General features: G+C 37.9%; 1 protein-coding gene across 2 annotated transcripts in view; it reads left to right on the top strand.

Moving 5' to 3' along the window:
* Positions 1-24150, top strand: part of MICAL3 (microtubule associated monooxygenase, calponin and LIM domain containing 3) — a 240384-nt gene that overhangs the window by 67622 nt on the left and 148612 nt on the right. For both annotated transcript variants that reach the window (XM_027857317.1, XM_027857318.1), the window contains exons 2-5: positions 18362-18696; positions 20440-20647; positions 23318-23434; positions 23871-23972. In XM_027857317.1, the coding sequence (XP_027713118.1) occupies positions 18433-18696; positions 20440-20647; positions 23318-23434; positions 23871-23972 (691 nt within the window). In that variant the 5' untranslated portion in view covers positions 18362-18432. The remainder of the gene's footprint in view (positions 1-18361; positions 18697-20439; positions 20648-23317; positions 23435-23870; positions 23973-24150) is intronic.

Genomic DNA, 24150 nt, shown 5'->3' with positions numbered 1-24150 from the left:
AACAAAATACCTTCAATTCATTAAAGCAATATTGTGAGAGAAATTGTTTATTGTGTTGATGCACAGGGTAGAACTAGGCCTGATGGTTAAAAGTTGAAGGGGGAAGTTGTGGGTGCCAGTACTTAAATTCAGTAGATAAAGGAAGTTTCTAACAATTAGAATGGTCCCAAAGTGGAATCAGTTGCTTTGCTATCTCGTGAATTCACAGTCCCTGGAAATATTAAAGCAGAGGCTGGGCAGCTTCTTTGTGGGGGAGCTATAGTCAGGATTTCAGGCCGGCATTTGAACTTAATTAGCACTCATAGAGTTACAGCTCTACAAACATTTCTAAGGTTCATGATTCGTAGGTCCCAGAAATGTGAAGGCAAAAAGGATAGTCCTCTATGCATATGCTGCTAGGACAGGGAGTACATGTACATAGGTAAGAAAATGCAAGGTAATTTGAGGAGGAAGACAGTGTTAACTAGAGGCATAAGAGGTTTCCCAAAGGAGGTAGCATCTGAGGGAGAAATAGCCTTGAGGGAAAATAGGGATTCTACTCCTTAGAGATGAGAGAGCTACTTCAGGTTTGGGGGATGGCTTGTTCAAATGCACAAAGGAGAGAGGTGGTGTGTTGAACACATTGGGTTTGGGGAACAGCTATTAGCCTATTTTAGTGGGAATATAGAGCTTGCAAAGGAGAATACTATGAAATGTCTGTAAAGGTAGGATGGAGCCAGATTGAACGAACTTATAATGCTGAGCTAAGAAGTCTGTGCTTTTATCATTGAGGCAGTAGGAAGCCATTGTGTTTGAGCAGCAGAGTGACATGGTCAGACTTATGCCTTAGGAAGATTATTTTGGATGCTGAAAGGAAGAAATGCATGAATAAAGTATTTTTTAAAACTAATACTATAATACTAGCTAATATTAATTACTGTTAATATATTTTAATACTAACTAATACTAATATTAATAATTAGTTATTTTAACTAATTACTAACTTAACTAATTAGAAATTAGTAATACTAACACTAATACTAATATTAGCTGCTTACTATGCTACTTAGCTACCTTCCATTAACGGTTTACTATGTGCAAAGCGTTGTGCTAAGTACTATTGATACAAATAGAAAAATAAGACAGTCTCAGCTCTCAAGGAGCTCCTATTCTAATGGAGAGACAACATATATAGAAAGTTGCAGCTGTAAGTCAAGTGGATAGGTCCAGGGTCCTTGGCGTATAGCAGCAAAGCAGATGGTGATACTTCCTCTTAGGAAGGAGAGAGAATGGAAACAGAAAAACCATTTAGACTATTAGAATGGTGGAAGTCAGAGGTGAGTGTATGTATTAGTTACCATGATGAGTATGCCACCAAGAATGCCTTTATCCAAGTCACTAATAAAAAACTTAGCTTAGATTCCATGGGTATTCCACTGGAGTCTTCCTGCCATATTGACTCTGGAGGATTAACAACTACTCTTGAATCCCTCCATGCAACCTGTTGTGAATCCATCTGATGGTGTTATTTTCTAATCCTTCTCTCTCAATAATGATCACTTTTGACACTTGATCAAAAGCTTTGCTAAGATCAAGGTAAACAATATATTCAAGATACATACAACCTACTAGTTGTTTACTCTCATCTGCTAGTTGAGTCTGTCATGACTTGGTCTTGATGAAGTGATGTTGGCTTTTTGTAATTGTTACTTTCCTTTTATTCAACCATTTCTTTAATGATCCTTTCAAGAATTTTCCCAAAGATCAAAGTCAAGCCCACTGACCTATATCTTTTGCCTATCTTGTGTTAGTTTTATTGTACCATCATAGGAGAGTACATTTTCCTTTTCCTTGACATCTTTCCCTCAGTTCTCCTTAGAAGCATTTCCTTTCTCATGGACTGAAATAACTGTAAACTTGGATATCCTAAAACCTTAGGAGGCTTTTAAGAAGAGTCTGTGTTGAGGTGAAGACAGTCATCATTGTGGAACTTCAGTTGGAAAGCACAACTGTAATCCAGAGATTCCAGTCCAGAGAGATTCCAGTTTGAATGTGTGCTCCCTTAAAGACAAACAAAACTCTCCCCATTTCTTCATAATTTTAATAGTCGAAATTAAGGCTTTCATGACCTTGACTTATAACAGAAGGTAGCCCCTCCTCATTTCATAATTCATAAATTGACCCAGTCCCATTTCACTGTACCGGTTAGAACCCTGTTTTTCCTAGAACTAGCTAATCTATCTCTCCCTACTTGTCTCCCCCTCTCTACATAATCTCTGTATTCCCTTATCATAAGAGAGTGATTAGTGATATATACCATAGCTCTCTGGCATTCTTTGGTCCTTGCTGTTGTAAATGGAGAAAAGCTGCCTCTTTGAAAAGCTCTGGGCTTATGATAGCTTTATGACTTTTTCATTCAAGTTTTAAAGAGGTTAGAATTAGATGCTTCATTGACCTTCCATTTTCTCCCTGGGGGGTTGGGCTGGAATACTGTAGTATAGCTTTATATGGCACAGTTAATCTGAGTTTCTACCTTCTTCTCCTTTGTGTGGGGGACAGTTAATGTAAGACAACCTGGAAAGTCAAAACTATGCATTTTCTGGGTGGGTCTTTAACTTTAGCCTTCTTCACCCCCATTAGATGTAAAGGTCATGCATGAATCTGAGCCAGGCTTATTTTAAGTAAAGGCCCTTGAACTAGTGGATATTAAGGGAAAAGGACATCTCTGGCTGGGGTATTGCTTTAGATCAGTGGTTCTTAAAGTGTAGTTTGGGGACCCCTGAGACCATTTCAGGGGGTCCACAAGGTCAAAACTATTTTTCTAATAGTACTAAGATATTTTCTTTTCTCATGTGACAAGTATAGATAGCTATAATTCACATAAGCAAAGTTCTTTGAGGATCTTCAGAGAGCTTTTGTTTATCTGGGTTATAGCTTACCATATTAGAAATGAAAATATTTTAATATTATTTTAAAAATTAGTTTTGACTTTGTGGACTTCATGAGACCAAAAAGTTTGAGAACCACTGTCCTAGACACTGGAGTGAGGTCTTCTTTTGTACAGAAACTGCTTTGGATTCCCATTATAAGTGTCTTAGGCTTAAAGGATGATACTGGACCTAGGAGCCAATTGTCTTTGACAAGATTGCTGTGAAGCATTGTTTTGGGACCATAATGTGTATGATAGAAGGACTTGCTGGAAGGTGAAGAGACCCTGAATTCTTAACATACTAGTCTGCTGTCCACTGCCTCTGTGATGCAGATAAGATGCTGTGATTTCCCCTCTGGTGTTACGGGTTCTGCACTTGGGAAAGGAGATAATTAAGATGCTGCATATTTTTATGGTCTGTTGCCTTTCACTGAGCTGTTATACAATCATCCTTGTAGTTAATACCTCGGAGCCCCAGCCTGTTCTTTGAGCCTTCAGAGGTCATGAAAGAGAAAGGAGCATTAATGTCCTGGAGTAGTGTGAATGGGCATTTGACTGTGAGGGCTTTAATTTGGGGGCATCTTATCAATTTTGATTGAGCTTGGGTAGCCAGGTAACTATGAAGGATTGGGCATCATTTGTCCTAACACTGACACTGCTGTTTAATATGACCTTGGTGAATAAAAATCACTCATGCAGAGAGTATTTTCCCTGATAGGGGCCCTCCTGGGTGTTTGAATCACATGGAAACTCTAATATCTGGGAAGGGAAGAACAAACAGGCCTCCCAGTTTCTTCTTGACTGCTGGCCTCCACTCTTGACAGATAGCTTCTGACAAGCTTCAGTCTTGTTATGGTGCTCTCTCCTCCCCTGCACCCCCCCCACCCCCCCAATTTCTAAAAAGTTAGAAGATCAGGTGATTTTGAAAACTTTTGTGATTTCTGGGTCTGAGGTGTCCAAAGACTAAGGTACTGGCCTCCAAGGCAGAATGCAGATAGATAAGTGATGTAAGTATTGTTTTTGTTTGCCAGTGCTAACTTTTATGAAACTAGACTGATCTTTCCTCTATGCCTGAGAGGGCTGGTTCAAAATAGCAGTGATAGGAGCAGCTAGGTGGCTCAATGGATAGAGTTCTGGCCTTGGAATTAGGAGGACTTGAGTTCAAATATGTCCTCAGACACTTGACACTTACTAACTGTGTGACCCTGGGCAAGTCACTTAACCCTATTGCCTTGCCAAAAAAAAAATAGCAGTGATAGAGACACCCTCTCTCCACTTCACTGTGTTGTGTTGAACTTAATGGAAACCTGCTCATTGCTATTTGAAGCAGCTATTTCTAGCACTGAGATGAGAATAGCTATGCTTGTTCTTTGCTGTTGCATTCAGGTAAGCCTCTTCCAAGCTGTATTCTTATAGACAGATCTTTCCAGATCTTGTTTTCCCGTGTTATGTTGTTTTAAGAGGAATATATTTGAACAGCATTAACATAGACCTTGCTTTTTTTTGGTTTTGGTTAATCTTCTCAGTCTTCACCACCACATCCTCTAGAATAGAGATTCTTACCTTGGTGGCCATGGACTACAAAGAGATTTCATGGGGGTCCATGAACTTGGATGGGGAAAAAATTATATCTTTATTTTACTAATCACTAATTGAAATTTAGCATTTACTTCAACTATGAATATAGGCTTCACCTATATTCTGAGAAGGGATCCATAGCTCCCTCCAGACTGCCCAAAATGGTTTAAAACCTTGTGCATTATATGAAGGGAAAGTGGCTGGGATAGTGCGGGGGGTGGGGTGGGGGGGTAGGATTGGGAGTAACAGGACACAGACACATTTTTGGATGATACCTGTTGTGTTGGGTTTTTTTTTTTCTAATGTAAACTTGCAATTGGTCATTTGATCAGTAAAAAGCACAAAACTTAGTATATATTTTTTAGTATTCTAGTTGTGATTCATGTGGTTGGCTATTATCATTAAGATCAGTTAATGTTAAGTGATTACTGGGTAGACAACACTGAACTGAGTATTTTATCCCTAAATGTTTCACAGTCTAAAAGTGACTCAATTGCCTGGACTTAGGACCACTGCAGAGAATTTCTGGGAATGATCAGAGTATTAAGGAAGAGAAATGGATACAGCTAGAAAGTGCTTTCTTCTTATATTTTTTATATTTCATTGATGATTTTTATATCAATATCACTATCCACCCACCGCCATGCCCTCCACCCAAAAAAGTCCTCCTGTAAAAGATAGTCAAGCAAAAAAAAAATTCAAAATATGTTTTTAGTCCTCATCAAGCTGTATTTCTAGTCTATCATCTTTCTGCTTAGACATAAAAGACATACTTCATCATCATAGTTTTGGAATTTTGATTGATGATTGCATTTATCAGAGTCCTTAAGTTTTCCAATGTTGTTTCCTTTTACAATACTGTAGTCATTGAATTGATGGCTCACTCCCTTCTTCCATCAATTCATACCAAGTCTTCCCAGCTTTCTTCAAATTCATCTTTCTTATTCAGTCATTCCCATATTGATGAGCATCCACTTTGTTTCCAGTTCTTTGCTACAACAAAAGTGTTACTGTAAATATTTTTGTATGTATAGACCCTTGCCTCTCTTGATCTCTTTGGTGTAGTACTACTAACTAGTACTACTATTGTTAAGTCAAAGAATGTGCATAGTTTAATGATTTGGGGGATATGGTTCCAGATTGCCTTCCAGAACAACTGAACCAATTCACAGCTCCATCAACAGTGCGTTAGCATGCTTGTACATAGCCTTTTGGGTTTTTTTGTTTTTTATTTTTGTTTTTGCCTTATTTGCTAATGTGTCCTACACATTTTATCTAATTTCAGCTGAGTCCTCTCTACTGAGTAGACAGTCCTTTTCCCTAATTGACTTTGGGTTGTACTCTTCACACCAGCTTTTCCAAATTTCCTCTTTTTTATCAGACATCCTATACTACTCCTTTCCATCCTTTTAGAGGATCACTCTTTCATTGTACTGTGAAAATAAAGGCCATTTGTCCTGAGTACCCTTTTCTCCCTGTTCTTAATCTCAAAACCCCTCTTCTTGATCTCCCATTCTTTCCCAAGCTGACATAGAAGTAGCTAGCCAAGACCAGGAGCTATTTCTGTGCTTGATCTCCTGCAGGAGAGTGCCCTTTGAACCATTCTCTCTCTTTGATCTTCATTCTTCTTCTATTCTCTCCTTCCTCATTAACCTATAGACATTGCCAGTTCTCCCCCACCCTTAAACAAAACAAAAGCTATGCTTGAGCCTACCATCTCTTCAGACTATCATGCTGTCTCTCCTCCCTTTTACGGCCAAATTCTTAGATAAAATGTGTCTACACTTGTCCCTCTACTTCCTTGCCTTCCACCTGACTTCTCAATCCCTTTATGTGTCTTGGAACTCCCACTTTTACTGAAACTATTCTTTTCAAGATTGTCAGTGATTTCTCATTGATCCGATAACCTCTCAATCCTTGTTCTTATTGACCTCTCTGCATCTTTTGACCCTGGTTCACCTCCTGGATATTCTCCCATCCCTTAGCTCTTGTGATATTGCCCTTTGCTGGTTCTGTTCTTACCTTGCTAATCCTTCTCAGTTTCCTTTGCTGGGTCATCATGCTTGTCTCTAAGGCCCTGTCTTCTGTATCTACCCCTCCTTCAGATCTTCTATATCTCTTCAAGAGATATATCTATCCTTCGTTTGTAACCACATAGTCATTCTTGACTCCTTATTCTCTTTGTCCTCATTCCTCTTTTCCTTCCCATATTGAATCAGTGGCCAAGTCTTGTTAGTTTTCTTTCTACAACATCTCTTGCATCTATCCCTTTCTTGATTCTCATGTGCCCTAAGCATGAAGACCTTTTGCATGGACTTTTATAATAGCTTCCTAATTGGTTTCTCACTTCTCTAATCTGTGTTCCACAGAGCTGCCAAAATAATCTTCCTAAAATGTAAATCTGACTATGTCATTCATCTTTATCATTTATCATACCATTCAGTTTCCAATACAAACCCCATAATTTGGGGGAGAGTTGGGAGGAAGCCTTTCATAGAATAATTCTAGCTTCCTTTCAGACTTATTTACACACCACTTCCATTGATCACAAGTTCCAGACAAACTGGTCTACTTGCTGTTCCCTAGACTCGATTCTATCTCCTATCTCCATGAGTAGAATGTACTTCTTCCTGATCTCTTCCTCTTGTCTTCCTTCAGAGCTTAGTTTAGGTGACATTACTATAGGAAAGCTTTCCTGTTCCCCCTAGCTAGTGGAGGTTTCTTCTTCCTCAAATTATCGTAAATTTGCTTATCTGTTTACATAATGCTTCACTCAGTAGAATGTAGGCATCTTAAAGGCACACAATCTCATTTTGGTCTTTGCACTTTGGTCTTCTTGTGCTTTGCAGTATTAGACACTTAATAAATGTTTATTGAATTTGATTAAATTTCCTCATGGATGAAAAAAGTCAGACTAACATTTCAAATTGTCTGGAGAGATACTTGGAAGCTATAGGAAAGCCTCATGACCTTTAGAAAATTACAGGAGATTATAAGAATCTCCAATAGTAAAATATAAGGTAGGGTAAGACAAGCTAGAAAACAAGAAGAAAAGATGATCTGTACGCTTAACTTCCGCAGTGTTCATAACTTACATTTTAGTTTTGTTTCTGTTTTGTTTTGTTTTCATCTAACCCTTACAAGTCCTTAGTGTCTACATTTGCAAATAACAGTAACCAAAGTGGGGAGCTGTGAGAATTCAAGGCAGTATGGATGTTCCAGTGTTCTACCACAAAACATAAAGAAATCAGAATTCTCTGAAGACATCCTCTAAGTTCCTTCCCAGTTATGTTTCTGAGCATCCTTTCCAACTCTGAGATCTGTTTAGACCAGTTATATCCCTAACTGATTGAGGTGTGGGGAAGAACATTTCATAAGCTCCTTAGAGAGTCTTAGTTTTGCATAGATCCCGAGAATTGCACATCTGTTAGTATTTAAATAACCCTGAATATTAATGGTACAGTGGCTGGGGAGGAAATACCTCTTAAATTTATTGACTCTGGTTCTGTATAGTCAAATTCTGTTTGGATTACATGTATATTTGTTGTATATGTATGTTGTTTTGAGGAGGGTGTGTGTGTGTGTGTGTGTGTGTGTGTGTGTGTGTGTGTGTGTGTGTGTGTTAGTTTTCAACTTAATTTCCTTTCCTGCCCACCCCAGGAACTAGAGAGTGAGTGTACCAGCCATGAGTCAGTGACATTATTATTGTAAATAGAAACGTAAACTCTGTTCCTGCATGTACCAAGGTACACACTCTGTGTCTCTCTAGCAGTTCTCTGCGCCAGCCAAGGAATGTTCAAGGCTTCTGACTCAGCAGTCAGCTGCCACGAGACAAAACATGCAGGATGTTGTCTCCTGGCAGAAATACCAGGTGCATGTATGGATCTCCTTGAGAGCTGGCATAACTGAATCCTCTTCCCTTCTCTGGCTTCTTCAACTCTCTTCCTCAACCTTCTACCCCCCAACCCTATACCAGAACTCTTGTATGTCTAGGATTTCTAACTCTTCACCTGCAGATTTCAATGTCTGTAAGGTCCTGTGTAAAGTAATGCATAATTTTTGTAGGGTGGTGTAGGGTCAACTAGACAGGAAGATTCAGAGAAAGACCATAAAAAGTAGCATTTGGGTTTTTTACCTTTACAAATAAATGGATTACCTAGTATCCATCCTAAAATGGGAGTGGAATGACACAACTTTCTTCTCCCTTGTATAGTAACACATGATTCGAGTTCAACTTGTGTGTAAAACAAGACACATTCAAGAGGGAAAGTCATAGCTTAACAAAACTGGCTAACAGCAGAATCATAGAATATGCCAAGTTGGAAAGGATTTCAGGCTTGAACCAGATTCCTGAATCAGAATCCCCTCTACAACATACCCAATAACTGATCATCCAGCCTTTGCTTGAAGACTTTGAGTATGAGTACGGTCGGGTGAGGACAGGGCAATCAAGAGATCTCATTATAATCAATTCCACATTGGGATCACCCTAATTATTTGGAGGATTTTTCTCCTCTACATTAGGTCTCAATCTGGTTTTTACAGTTTCTAGCCATTATTGCTAAGCTCTTGGACTAAGTAGAATAAGTATAGTCCTTTCACTTAACAGTCCTTCACATAGTTGAAAGTAGCCATGTCACCTCTAAATCTCCTGGATAAATGACCCTGTTCTTTCCACCCACCCTGAGGCCATTATTTCAAGGCAGCATAGTAGAATGGATAGAATACTGGCTGTAGAGTTAGAAACACTGAAATTCAAATCCAGCCTCTCTCTAATACTTGACACCTGTGAGACCATGACAAGTCACTTTTCTGAGCCTCACCTTTAAATGTAAGACAAGAAAGATAATACCTGTAATTCATAGCTCACAAGATTATTATGAGGCACTAGTTAGATAACTGATTTAAAGCACATTGCAAACCTTAAAATGCTATCATCATTATTACCCTTGATGTCTTTCTTTGAATGGTTTCCTGCTTATCAGTGCCTTTCCTAAAATGTGATTTCTAGAATGGAACACAGTATTCCATACGTGGTCTGATCAGGGCAGAGTATAGTGGACATTTTACTTCTGGGAATGTAGCTTGTCTTGGTGTGTAGGAGAGGAGGCCGATACATTCACAGTATTGATTGGGCTTAACAGTGCACTAAAACTCCCAGATATTTTTCAGACAATGTACTACTCACCACTACTGTAATAAGTTTCTAGAACTAAATGTGCTTTGGTTTGCCAGTTAGAGACACTCCAGTGCTTCTGAAGTCTTCCTTCTGCAGTCATTTGGCTTGCAAAGTAGGAAATGTGAGGCAGCCCAGGAGAATTAATCTTGTGTAATTTTACATTTGGTGGCTGTCGCATTGTTCTAGGAATCAACCTACCTCTTTATCTCTTGTCGCTAGTGACCTGAAGGTCTTAATCTCTTTCACTGTGTGCTTAGTATTTGTCATTTGGAAGCAGATATTTGACTACTGTCTAGGATCTGTGGATGAAATTTATTGGGGATTATTGGATTGAAGGGGGCCCCAATAATGCCTGCGCAGGATAGGTTGACAGTAACATAAGTATTCTGTAGTTTGGGCTGGGTGGCGAATGGAGGCAGCAGATGGAGGGGGAAGAAAAAAAAGTTACATGATAACTTTATATATTTGAAAGGAATAGTAGTTTGTACATAATAGATTTTATAGTTTCATGTACAATCATTTTTTTTCATATTCTACTATATCATGGAAATGCTTGTTTTATTTCTCAAGTTCAGAATAAAATAAATATTTTAAAAATAGGTATAACACAATGCCTGTGAGGCCAAGTGAAAGCAAAAGTATCCTGGCTTGTAGCCTATAAGAAAACATTGTAAAAAGTGCTTGAACCACTGTGTTTCATGTCCGGTGTCAGAAGACGTACATCGTAACTCCTGGCTCAGCTACTGACATTGAGATCTTAGGAAAGTCGTTTTTTCTTTCCTCACTGACAGAATGAGAGTGTTGGACTTAAGAAGCACTAAAGGGGTTGCAAAGTGGGAGAAGTTTAAGAAGCCCTGGACTAAATGATCTCTGTGGACAGTTTTGGCTCTGTAATATTAATAAGCAAATAAAAATGATCATCAATAATATTTTTTTAAAAAAGAAAAATTTGGTTTAAAAGCTAATCAGCAAGTTTTAGAAGTGATTGTAGACTTCTAGCTGAACTGACTACCTCAAATCCTTTTGTGTAGGAGTTAAACAACTTATGTGGCAAAAAAAAAAAATGGGTATTTGAAAAATGATAGAATGCCTTTTGGCTGGACTGATCATGATGGAAACATCAGCTGCCAGAGATGTATGTGACTTACTGTTAGAAACTGAGAACTTTTCATTAGAAGAAATATTGTAAAAAGAATCACAAAGATGATTAGTATTGATTGATTCACTGTTACCCAGTTGACTGCAAGTCCAAATTTTAAGCTATTTCCTAATATAGGATGAGCCTCAATGGGTTCTAAATATGGTGATGTTCAGAATCTCATTTGAAAATATTCTCATGCTCATTTAGAATAACACTGTAAGTTATAGAGACCGGGGAAAAGTGTGAATGGTAATGTTTGAATTAGATTTGTGAACAAGAAAACAAAGCAGAAGAGTGATGAATTTTCTTCACCCACTTCTAATTTCTGCTTTTCCTGTACTTACCCCCCCAACAGCTTTTCAAAAATGTAACTTTTTTTTAGTATATTATTTTTAGCAGGAACTGAATAGTTTTGTGAATCTTCTTGGCACCAAGAGGGAAACAATTGTTGTTTAGGAACGAAGGAAAACCATTTTCTATTTTGATAAAAGACAAAACCAGGTAAGACCAGGTATACTCCAAACATTTATCCTCTACTAGAGTCAGTCAAGAAAACAGGCTGAGTATATGTGGTTGCAGTCTTTGTATGTTTGCCAGAAGCAAATCAAGCCTTGGAAATCCCCACAAATACCTCATGGGGTAAAGCAAGTCTCTGACTCACTGGGGACCTTGTTTCTTCTCCTTTTTCAGCCCCTTTCACCTCCCTTACCCCTTTATCTTTGAGTTCTTGAACACATGCCCCCTAGGCTTTTCCTCTCTTTCACATCACTCTTATTTAACTATTTTAAACTATTTTGACTTATAATAAAAAACTTAGGTTGTTTTTAGAATTTGTAAACTTTTGCCACTTTGAACAAATGTGCCATGGGGAAGCCGTGAAAGAACCAAAGTTACTTCCAAGGAGTACCCTATCTTGTCATCTTGTTCACATTGGGTTTGGAAAGAACAGACTGTATTAGTTTTTCAGGGTAAGTAACTAGAGACACGAGGGATTGTTCAGTAAGTACCACATGATGGATTTTAGACTGGAGAGCATATATGCATAAGTCAGATAAAAAAAATTTAAGATACTAGCAACATAGTGGTACATATAAATAGCAGTGCCCCTCTTTAGACTGAGATGTAAAGAGAAAATGGCAGTTCTTTGAATTTGGTAATTTCTCCATAAGTTTAACCCTAACATTATAGCTGTGTGACGTAGGTTCAACTCTCACTATGATTCCAGTTTCAAAGATGTTGTTGTTCAGTTGTTTTCAGTCATTTCTGACTCTTCATGACCCCATTTGGGGTTTTCTTGGCAAAGATACTGGAGTGATTTGCCATTTTCTTCTCAAACTCATTTTACAGATGAGGAAACTGAGACAAACAGGATTAAGTGACTTTCTCAGGGTCACAAAGCTAGTAATTATCTGAGACCAGATTTGAACTTGGGAAGATAAGTCTTCCTGATTCCAGGCCTGTCACTCTATCCACTGTGCCACCTACTTACCCCAAATTTCAAAGATAGGGCTGCAATAATTAATAACCAAATAATGTTAACAAGCCTAGAGGAAGGCCCCTAGCAGCACATTAGTTAGACCTCCCATAAAGGACTTAAGACAGTGTGAACAAATCACATAAAATAAGATGTGGATAAGTTGAAATCTGTACCATTGGAGGGTACACGTGCTAGAGCCACTAAAGTATTGAAATGGTCAATTAACATTTATTAAGTGCCTACTGTGTGCCAGGTACTATGCTAAGCACCAGGGATACAAAGAAAGGAAGGAGGGAAAGCAGTTCCTACTGTCAAGGACCTCACAGACTAATGGAGGAGACAAACATGGAAACAGCTGTGTTCAAGCTACATACATACACACACATTATGTAGAAATAATCTCAGAAGAAAGGCACTGAAATTAAGGAAGTTTGGGAAAAGCTCTTGAAGAAGACAGAAGTAGATCTGGTTTAAGTGAAACACACTATATCAAAGGGGGGGAAACGTACACTATACCTGGAAAGGCAGGGTGGAATCAAGCTCTGAAGGGCATTACATGCCACACAGAAAAAGTATTTTATCCTAGAAGCAACAGGGAGCCATTGGAAGTTCTTGAGCAAAGCATTCACAGATGGAAATTTTGTGGCAAAGAGGTTGCTTGACCTTCCCACAGATCTGTGGGATTTTACCCTAGATCTCCTATTTCTACAGTATTCACTGTCGTCCTTTTATGGCGGAAAATAAGTAAAAGGTTTAATTTCCTTTCTTGATACTTATGCTATGACTTCTCTCACACCACAGTTAATCTCATTAGGTAATTAACTCTACATATATTTGACCTAGTAGATGAAGTGATGTCCCTTTCTCATTACAAAATGTTGAGTCACAAAATCTCAGAAGTAGAAGTTACCCCAGGAGTCACTTACTTAAACCCACCTGACTATTAACCTCCCTCAACATGCCCCTTTTAGAATTTCCCAATAGCCCCCAAGCCATGTGTTCAAGGAGTTTTCATCTCTTGTAAAAATAGGAAACCACTGCTTACAACTCTACCAGAAGTATTTCTCCCTCCCTTATTACAAAGAAAAAGCTAAGTCCTCTGGAACCAAGATGGGTCATTGTGTTTAAAAAACAGTTGAATCACCCAGGGATTCTACTGTTAGACATATACCCCTAGGTCAGTGACAAAAAGAAAGGCCCCACACCACAATATTTTACATATTACATATAACATACACCACAATATTTTGTAGCACCACTCTTTGTAGTAGCAAAGAATTGAAAACAAAGCAGATTCCTATTGTTCTGGGAATGACTACATAAGGTGTGGTATATAAATGTAATGGAACATTACTGTGCTATAAGAAATGATGAATGCAGAGAAACCTGGGAAGATTATGAACTGATATGAAGTGGGGGAAAAAAAAGCCAAGATACATGATGACTATAATGTAACGATATAAATGGAAAGAACATGACGATAGTCAAAATTGCAGCAAAATTATAAAGACTAAGCTTAGCTCCAAAGAATAGATATGAAAAGCTACCTCTCCTCTTTTTAGAGGTAGGAGGCAGTGAGTATGGAATATTGCATATAATGTCAGATTTTTTGACATATTAGTTTTGCTGAACTTTTTATCTTTTATTTTTTGTTATGGAAAAATAATTCTCTGGTAGATGAAGAGGAATACATTGGAAAATGTAGGTGATATCAAAAGAAGTTTTTTTTTAAATTTCAGCAGCTTTAATTTAAGGTGTATTCTCTTGGTCCTGCTTTTCTTCACTTCATATCAGTTCATATAATTTATAGGTTCATAGATTTTAAAATAGAAGGGACTTTACAGTTTTTGTGCAGTCTGAACCCAAGTCTTTGCCCTTTTCTCTGAATTCTTCCTATTAATATACCACACTTTGTTTAGCCGTTTCCTCAAGTAAGTGATACACTTTTTTTTTCCCAAATTTTTTTTGCTACTACAGAAAGTGCTGCTATTTATCTTTGTTATGTGTGGGACCTTTATATCTGTCATTGACTTTCTTGGTGTGTATGTCCATAGCCATCCAGTAAACATAATATGTGTCATAGCTCTATAATCCATGGCATTTGACCAAGTTCCTGGTTTAGACAAATCAAGTTTATTTAACCTTGGGACCTTTCCTCAAAAATCATACTGTTTTTCTACAACAGAAAGGAAAAGATCTTCATTTCTTATATAAGCAATCAGGCTATATAGACTGAATATTAGATAGGTTTTATTTAATGAAATGAAAAATTGAGATTCATATTTAAATCCATAAACAATCATGACACCTGTCCTTTTCTCTCTGATGGGTCTCACTTTGCCCAGAGACCTATAGAGTCCTCCAGACCTATAGCACTTCCCTAGCATTGAGGCTCCCCTTCAAGGGGAAAGTACTTGGGGTCACTAAGAAGGCAAGCAACCCATCCTGTCATTGAGTCTCACTCCCTCGGGATGTGCTGAAGTCATCTTGAATCAGCGCTAGCCAATTGTTAAATTTTCATTGTGAGCATTTACACCTCAGACATTGGCAATGGCTACAAATCAGGCTTTGATTTATTGTTTTGTTGATTGTCTAGACTTTAAGAAAGTGATGGAGAAAATGTTAATCATGCGGATTAAACTTAAAAGTGTGTGTTGTGTACATTTGTTTTTTGGAGAGCCAGTTTATTTACCCACATACCCTTGGTCTCCCTCCAGGGACCTAAATGATGGTACCACTCTGAGAAGGTGAAGCTATCCTTTAAGGAGGAAGTCACTGGAAAGTCATTAGAAGACATTAGAAAGTTTACTCCCACCCCCTGAACATTTATAGCCCATATGATTCATAGTTCTCAATAAATGTTAAGTTTCTTGGTTATCTCCACATCAAGGCCCATGGTGTCCTCTAGATCTAGGTTGCTTAATGGCTATTTATATGCACTGCGTATAGGATCATTATTTTTCAGTTATACCTAAGTCCTTATCAGGATTCTTGGCCAGTTCTTATTCATTTGTCCTTTTATAGCTTCCCAGTTAATGTGTACTCCATTCTCTGGTTCTGATTCCTTGTTTTGCATTATTTCATAATGGGTTTTCTAGATTTCTTTACTTCCTTAATTATATCACAGTATACCACAGTTTATTTAGCCATTCCCTGTTAAACATTTAGGTTGTTTATAAGTATGATTAAGTATAATGATACTATGAAAATCTGAACCAATGACTCTTTTTTATAATATTTTTAGGGTTTCTTTCCCATGTTTTTCTGACTTGTTTTTAGTCATTCCTTTAAAAGGCAGTAATAATCTGTTATATTTATATACCATTATTTGTTCAGCCATTCCTCATCACTGGGCTGTAATTTCCCCCCCAGTTTTTTTGGGGGGGGATTGTTGTTGTTATTACAAATAGTGTTACCATGAAGATATTCATACAGTTACATCTTTGTCAGTAAAAACTTCGTTGGAAGTATAAACACCTGCTATGGAATTACAGGGACAAAGGGTATGAAGAGTTTTGTAACTTTTCTTGTATAATCTTAAATTGTTTTCCAAAGTAGTTTTTTCAGCAGTGCATTAATGTACTTGTTTTTCTTCATCCCCCAAAACATGAAAATTTTCCATGTTTTACCATTTTTGCCAATTTGATAGATTCCTTAAGAGTTGTTTTAATTTACTTTTCTCTGATTATTAGATATTACTATTTTCTCTGATTATTAACACTTTTATAGTGGTGGTTGATAGCTGGCATTTCCTTTTAAGAACTATTTGTTGGGCATTGGTGACTGCTTATCTGTAGGGAGATGACTGTTAAACCCATAGATTTCTGAAGATTTTGGATGTCAATCTACCAGAGACATTTCATGAAAATATGTATTAGTCACTATCTTTTCTTCTTCTTCTGGCTTCATCTGTTTTTTCAAAAGCTTTTTTTGTTTAGATATAATTAAAGTAGTCCAGTCCTCTGGATTTGCATTTTGCCTTTTTTCCCCAATACTTCTGAACAGTTTTCTTATATAATTTCCTGAATGCTTCGCTTCTTCATATTTTTATGGGAGACTAAGAATTCTCAGATTGTCTTGAGCTCTGTCTTCGAGCTCTGGCGCTTTGGTCTGTAGGGTTCTGAGGTTGTCTTCCATTTCTAACATTTCTTATAACTCTGCTCTGTTCTACATTATCTTTTTGTTATTGTTGTTCTGCCTGAATCTCTCTACACATCAGAGTCCATGGCTTCATTTGGATTTCCTGTCTTTTCTACTTTATCTAATTTTCCTGTTCATCTTTTTAAATTTTTTCCTCAGTGATCTTAATACCAGATCTTTCTTTAACTCTTACTGTTGTTCTAAGACTCTCACAGTGTGTCTAAATTTTGTCTTTTAGAGGTGTGACTGATATTACAGTCTTCTTTCCTTCAGATTTCTTCTTACTTTCTTTAACCTGTAGAATTTATTCATTTTGCTGACATTTTCCCACTTCCTCAAACCCCCTCTCCCCCACCATTTCTTTTCAGTTTTTCTTGGTAGTTTTCCTGCAGAATTTATTTTTGGTGAAGTTTTTCCCCCTTTTCCTTCTTTTTTTTTTTTTTTTTTTTTTGTTCTTTTGGGGTTTTTTTGGCCTCCATTTGTCTTTTGTTTTGAGGTGGTACAAGGGAACTGGAGGTCCTGGCTTGCATTTTAGCAGCTCCTGTCTTGGCCTCAGGGGTGGCAGCAGCAAAATGGGAGAGTTACTGGACCAGATGGTTCCCTGCAGATCCCTAGGATGTGAAGGCTTCCGCTCCTCAATCCTCACTGCTATCTCTAGCTCTTGTTCTATCCTGTTTTTATTCTCTCTCTTTAAGGCCAAGTGCAAGGGTATTGGGGGTTAATGCTTTTATTAAGGGGATTTGTTCTGTGACCTTTGGATTATATCAAAGGGCCGCACTTGAGGACCTAGAGGGCTGAGCTTGTGGCCCAGAGGTCACGGGTTCCCTACTCCCTAGTCCGTTCATATGATCTGGTTATGAATGTCATTCACATTTTACCAAAGGGCTTTCCTTGTCAAGAAAAATTTTAATTGGTTAAAGAGAGGCAACAGGGATTCAGGAAAACCTTGCCAAGACTCTTCCTGGGCACACCTTTTATCTATGGTTAATTGGTGAGCCATCTGTAGCAAATTGTTCTGACAGAGGAATCAGGAAGTGTTGGGGTCACTTTGATGTTCAGTTCCCATGTTAAAACCATTTTCAGTAACAGGTGAACTTTCTTATTTGGTTAACACTTCATCTACTTCCTAACATCAACTCTCACTAATGATGGCATATGTCATGTAATGTTTTAATACAACCACTAATAGCCAGATGCTATTAGAACCACTCTAATCCTTGTTAGAGACACTATTCTTCAGAAGATGAAGCCAAGTATATTGTGGGGGTAGGGGTGATTCAAATGGATGATACTACTTGTTTAATCTGCATTAAGAGAGAGAAATTAGTTGTAGAGATCATCACTATTGAATGTTCTGGTGGACAGAATGGAATAGCTTTATGAAATCTTTGTTCTTTTCCTGTAGTGACTTAAGAATTCCACTTTCAAAAAATCAGAATTTGCCCCTATATATATAAAAATATTCATAGCAGTACTTTTCATGGTAGCAAAAACAAAGTGGGTATTTATTTCCATTCATTGGAAAATGGCTGAATAGATTTTGGTTCATAAATGTAGTGGAAACAGAACTAGGAAAACAGTATGTAAAATGACTGCAAAATAACCAAAAAATGCAGAAATAAAGTGGCATTCTGAACAATTAGTAATGACCAACCTTGGATACAAAGAATAGAAAAAATGAAACACATCTCTCTCCTTTCTGTGGAGAGGTGAGTGACTGTAGTTGCTGAATGTTACTATTTGGATTGATTGTGTTTAATTTTTTTCAGGGAAGAGTCAGTCTAGGAGTTGGGATTATATACAGCAATGACTAATATAGAACAAGGCAAAAGTAAATAAAAAGTACTTTTAAGAAAGTAATTGTTTAAAAACCAGGACTGCCTGTTAGGAGACATTATGAAATTCAAGTCTGATGACTATTTCTTTTTCTTTTGCTAGATTGATGTAGGTATCAGGATACCACAACTGCCTGCCTCCCCTTATGCAGGGGTTACCAAGAGTGTGGAAGCATGGAGGAAAGTCGAAATGAGAAGACAAATGAAGCTCATATTCTCTTTGACCGATTTGTCCAGGCCAGTACCTGCAAAGGAACGTTGAAAGCTTTCCAAGAGCTTTGTGACTATCTGGAGCTAAAGCCCAAGGACTATCGTAGCTTCTACCACAAGCTCAAATCCAAGCTTAACTACTGGAAAGCCAAAGCCCTCTGGGCAAAACTGGATAAACGGGGCAGCCACAAAGACTACAGAAAGGGAAAAGTGTGCACTAACACCAAGGTAATAGTTGTTTGACTATACCAGCATTATGGGGCTACAGATTTAAGGGTTTAGAACGGGTTCCACCGAGAAGAATTGGTGCTGAAAGACTGAATGAGGTTTGCATAGATTTCAGCAGCAACTCAATGTGGAAGAGAGACTCATTTACCTTGTTCAAAAGCCAGGTGTCTGTTAGGTGCATTCACTTTATGTAGGTAGTATCATGGGAGCCTCAGCCATCCAAAGAACAATCCATAAAGATGCATCCTACGTATGGACTAAGATTTTTATGTGTATTTTTCATTTAGAAAAGGAGCATTTCCTTCAAATAGGTGAAAAAAGGCTATCGACCTAAGCCATAGGATAGAAGTGAACAAATATAGTATGAAAAATGTATTTCCTGCTTTCTCTCCATATTTCATATTTATTTTTACCTTCCTCTCAGTCATGTCATATGGTGCTTATAAAAGTGCAGATTTGGCATATACTGTAAATACTCATTATTGAAGCAGTCCATGCTTGCTTTTGTTGCATTTTGGAAAAAGTTGGTGGGGATGTGAAATTACAAGTGATAATATACCATGCGAGTCCAACACACAATTCTTAAATGATTTCGTGGTGTTGAGTAAAATTTCAGTTCATTGGGCCAACATAGTCCTAAAAAAGATTCTACCAAAATACATTATGTTGATGTCATGCCTCTCATTATTGTTCAGCCTTTTTGTACCTGCTAAGACAAGTACCTGCTCTCTTCCCATAGAATCTTCTCATGGAGTTTTCAAAATGGAGAACTTAGAAAAGTAGGGTTTCTTTCAAATTGTAATTTAGAATTGTGTTCGAGGAGAAAAACCCAAACACCTTTGGATCTGAGGATCTTTCAGAGCTGTTTTAAGCCTGTCCATTAGTAGGATCTCCAAGGCTCAGTATTTCAAGGCCTGAAAATTAAAAAAAAAAAAAATTTAATTCCTTCAAAGCTGAAGGAATAAAAAACCTTGCACACTTGCTACCTACATTTAACCAGTGTGTTCAGTGGGATATTGTCTTGCATTTGTTTGGGGTTTGTACATAGAACTATTAAGCAACCAGGCTGTTGAGACCCTTTTGTTGATACTCAGCACTAGCCCTGCACCCATCTCTTGTCGATGCTTTATTCGGACCTACGTGTGATGACAAGTATTTATTGAAGGGTTGAATTCTGTGGCAATCTTGCTCCAGATGGGAATGTTGAAAGGAATTATTTCAGAGAAAACTTTGGAAGGCCTGTACAAGAGTTTTGTCTTTCTTTTCTTTCCCCCTCCCCCAACTTGGGGGTGGGAGAGGTGGGAAAGAGAAGGGAGCTAGCAGTAGGTTGCCCAAGAAAAGACAAATAAAAAAGACAAATAAGAACACATTTTTAAATGCATGAAAGTAAACAGAAGGAATGACAACTAGGACAGCTTCAAAAGCTATACGACATTGAAGTTTTCACATACTTTATTTTTTTGCATTTTTATTTTTATTGTTATCGTATACTTAAAGGAAAAACTACTTGCATTTAAGAAAGATTCAGTTGCACAAATTACAATCTTGTTTCTCTGTTCCATGTTGTATATGATAATGCTCGTTTTATTTGGTTTATGTTCAGAATGAAAAAAGAAATGGGAGAAAAAGTAAATGGGAAATGTTCTTTGGGTGGGAGTTGTTGTGAAATTATGAATCTGTTATACAGATGTGGATTATCTCTAGAGGTGCTTCTCTTGCCCTAATAGTAGCTGTGTGTTTCAGTGTCTCATCATTGGAGCTGGGCCTTGTGGCCTTCGCACAGCCATTGACTTGTCCTTACTGGGAGCCAAGGTAGTGGTCATTGAGAAACGGGATGCCTTCTCCCGCAACAACGTCCTGCATCTCTGGCCATTTACCATACACGACCTGAGGGGTCTGGGTGCCAAGAAGTTCTATGGCAAGTTCTGCGCTGGGGCCATTGACCACATCAGTAAGTGACATGGAGTCTCTCGAACATGTCTTCCGGAACCTTTCATTTTGTTTTGGTAGGAAGGATCTAGTGGCACATTGGAAAAATTCGACTGTAGCCCAGTTTGTGCGGTGGTGGTAACATGTTATGCAGCCAGACTAATTCTAGTTGTGTTCTCTCCAGATCTCTTGAATTATATCTTGTGCTTGGATTTCTAAGATAGTTGTAACTTATCGCGGACTGGCGTTGCTTCCTTAGGCAGCAGTAGCCCATCTGGAATGGTTTGGAACTAGAGGGTATCTGGATGAGAAATTAAATAACAGTCTTGATTCCAAGGCAGTTTTATTAAGGAGCCTATATCTTGAGTGCACCCAAATGTCCTCCTCTGTTTCCCTTAGACTCAATACCCTCTGTAGCAGAGGCAGCTGTGACTTTAAGCACTTGTATAATTTTGTACCACGTTATCCAGCACCTACTGTCTTCCACTGGCTAGAGAAAATATTTCTTCCTCCGCTAGACTAGAATCTGTAAAGTGTCCTGGGTATATACAACTGTCTACAAATAAAATGCATAATAACAGGGGATGAAATTGCCATTTCGGGGATAGTTATTCAAGGAGGTAGCAGTTGTGGGCAGCCAAAAAGAAAAACTAAGCTGGATTATAGTAAGATGGTTGTGCTCTCAAAAAACTATGTATAGGCCATAGGCCGTATTGGTTTTAGAAAAGGACCTAAGCTATATTAATTCAACAGATCTGTCTGCCTATTATCTGTCATATTTTATTTGATAGGCAGTATGGTAATAGTGCAAAAGAGGAAGATCTAGATTCAAATTCTGTCTCAAATACTTAATAGCTGTGTGACCATGGGCAAGTCCTATGAACCTCTCTTGGCCTCATTTCTCTCATCTGTAAAATGGAAATAATTATCGTTTCTCTACCTTTATCACAGAATTATTTTGAAGAAGTACTTATTAGATCATCAGGTGCTGTATAAAGGTGAACTACCATTACTTTTCCTGACAGTTTATCATGGAAATAAAGTTTTCAGAGATCATTTAATCTATGTCCTTTACAAATAATGACTCTCTCTTATTTTTGTAGCCCCACCTAAAGGCAGGAGATAACTTAGACAATCTTAGGAGGTTCATTTCAACCTAAACATTGTTGGCTTAAATAGTTCTTCAACTTTCTTTAAAATTTGCTTCTCTCAAGTCTTTCTAGCAACCCAGCTTTGTCACCTAATCAATACAGGTAGCATCAATATTGAACAGTACTTGGTAGTGGAAGGAGCTTGGAACAGAATTACAAAATGATCATCCCAACCTTGCCTTTAAATATCTATATGACTTTTGGTACTTTACCTTTTTCATCTGTAAAATAGAAATGACATTCCTGAGAAGCAGGTAGGACAAATATTTAAAAAACAAGAAAACAAATTTGAAAGGAGGGCACTTTGCAAAAATAAGTGTATGGTGGTATTATTTTGGAGAAGTAATGAGATTATTTCCAGCCTAATGAACTCCAGAGTGGTGGTGGTGGTAGAACTATATTTCATGGCAAGGCTGGCATTTTTAAGATCAAATCCAAAATTACTGATTATAACTTATATTTGTTAATGCTTCACAGACTAATTTCATATACATTTTTTTATTTGATAGTCACAAAAATCCCACAAAATAGGCAAGAAATGTAATCCCATGTTACAGTTCAGGAAACTGAGGTTAAGACAGATTAAGTGACTTGCTCAGAGTCTTATGGCTAATAATGACAGAGTGAAGACCAGTAAATACCCAGTTCTTCTGGCTCCTTATCCAGTGCATTTTATCTGTCATCATGTTTTTTTGCAATATACCTATCTGCAATCAATTTTGCTAGGCACTGTTGAGAGCAGAAGTAAAAGACATAGTTCAAGTCCTCTAAGAAGTTCATCTTCATTTTTCTTGGTCATCTACTTTTCTTAAAGCCTTCCCTTATATGTAGACTATTGGGAAAGACTTTGGACAGGGAACCAGCTTTCAATTTCAGACATATCAGACTGTATAACCTTTAGCAAATGATTTAATTTATAGGTTCCTCTCCAGGCAAAATTTGGGATTGGATTATGCCCCTCCTTATTTTATGTATTTTATATGTTGTAAGAGTAAATGAGGTAATGCAGGTATATGTAGGTCTTTTTAAAAAAAGTGCTTTGTAATTCTATAGGAGTATAATAGTTGTTTTTTCTTTGTTAATGTTTATTATGTGTGAATGTAAACACATGTATTATCTATCTTACCCTATTCAGGTGTGGCATTTCTCCCATTATGTCAAGATAGCCCAGACTAAGAAACCACGTCCCCATTTTTTTTTCTATATTTTACTTGTGGAAGTAGGGGGAGATAGGAAAACTTTGCTTGTTGGCCCTCTCTATAACCATCCCATAAAAGAGAGGAGTGGGTTTGAATCTGTCTGGAGGATGGACACAGGAACGTATCTCCACATAATCTGTATTTGCCCTTTAAAAAAAAAAAAAAGACTACAGTATGTGACTTGGAAAATGTTTCCTGCCAATGGAGGCATTGAGAATGTGAAGAAGCCAAGAGTGGGTGGGTGGGTGAGGGACTTGGAGAGATGTTATTGAGTGGTACCTTCTTTTCTGTATAGCTTTGCTTAAAGCTGTTTTTGTGTCTATCCCTGATCTTATTCTATAGGCATCCGGCAGCTCCAGTTAATCCTTTTGAAGGTTGCTTTGATTCTTGGCATTGAAATCCATGTCAATGTGGAATTCCAGGGCCTTGTATACCCCCCTGAGGACCAAGAGAATGAACGTAAGTTAGAACAAAACTATTGGGGGCCCGTGAAGAGTAGAAGAATGGATGAGAAGGGGTGGAGTCAAAGAGAAAAACCATACAAGATTATGGGTTGGTTTCAGAGTAAGAAAATTTAGATTCCTTATGTATACTGCTTTTTGTACCGCCTGAGGATCTTTGGGTCTGAAGAGTAGGCAGTGGGGTTGCTTATGACTTTGTAAGCATTGCATTTCTTGTGGCAAATCTCTTCCTTTGTGAGTCTTCTTAAGGACTTCTCTCCTAGAATTTATAAGCCGTGATTCTTCCATGTTGCTTTAAATATTATACATTCGGCTTGATATTCCTCGTGTCTAGAATACCTAGAGATTTGAAGATCACCCTATATAGGGATTTTGTAGTCTTGTTTGTATGATATAGGGCTGAGAGGCAACATTCATTTGTATTTGCTCCACAGGAATAGGTTGGAGGGCACAGGTACACCCCAAAACACATCCTGTATCGGAGTATGAATTTGAAGTGATCATTGGAGGGGATGGCAGGAGGAACACCTTAGAAGGTACTGAATATAGACACTCCTTTGCTTGGGTGGAGTAGAAAGGTGACTGTTGGCATACTTGGCCTTTTCAGTTGCTTGCCATGGTCATAAATGTTTTAAATGCCTATATACGGTTATACTTTCTAGTTGCTTGTGTGTGTGTGTGTGTGTGTGTGTGTGTGTGTGTGTGTGTGTGTGT

This window comes from Vombatus ursinus, unplaced genomic scaffold (genome assembly GCF_900497805.2).
Source record: "Vombatus ursinus unplaced genomic scaffold, bare-nosed wombat genome assembly UNPS02012082.1, whole genome shotgun sequence".
Taxonomy (NCBI): Eukaryota; Metazoa; Chordata; class Mammalia; order Diprotodontia; family Vombatidae; genus Vombatus; species Vombatus ursinus.
The sequence above is the reverse complement of the archived record's forward strand: the minus strand, read 5'-3'. Positions and strand labels throughout refer to the sequence as shown.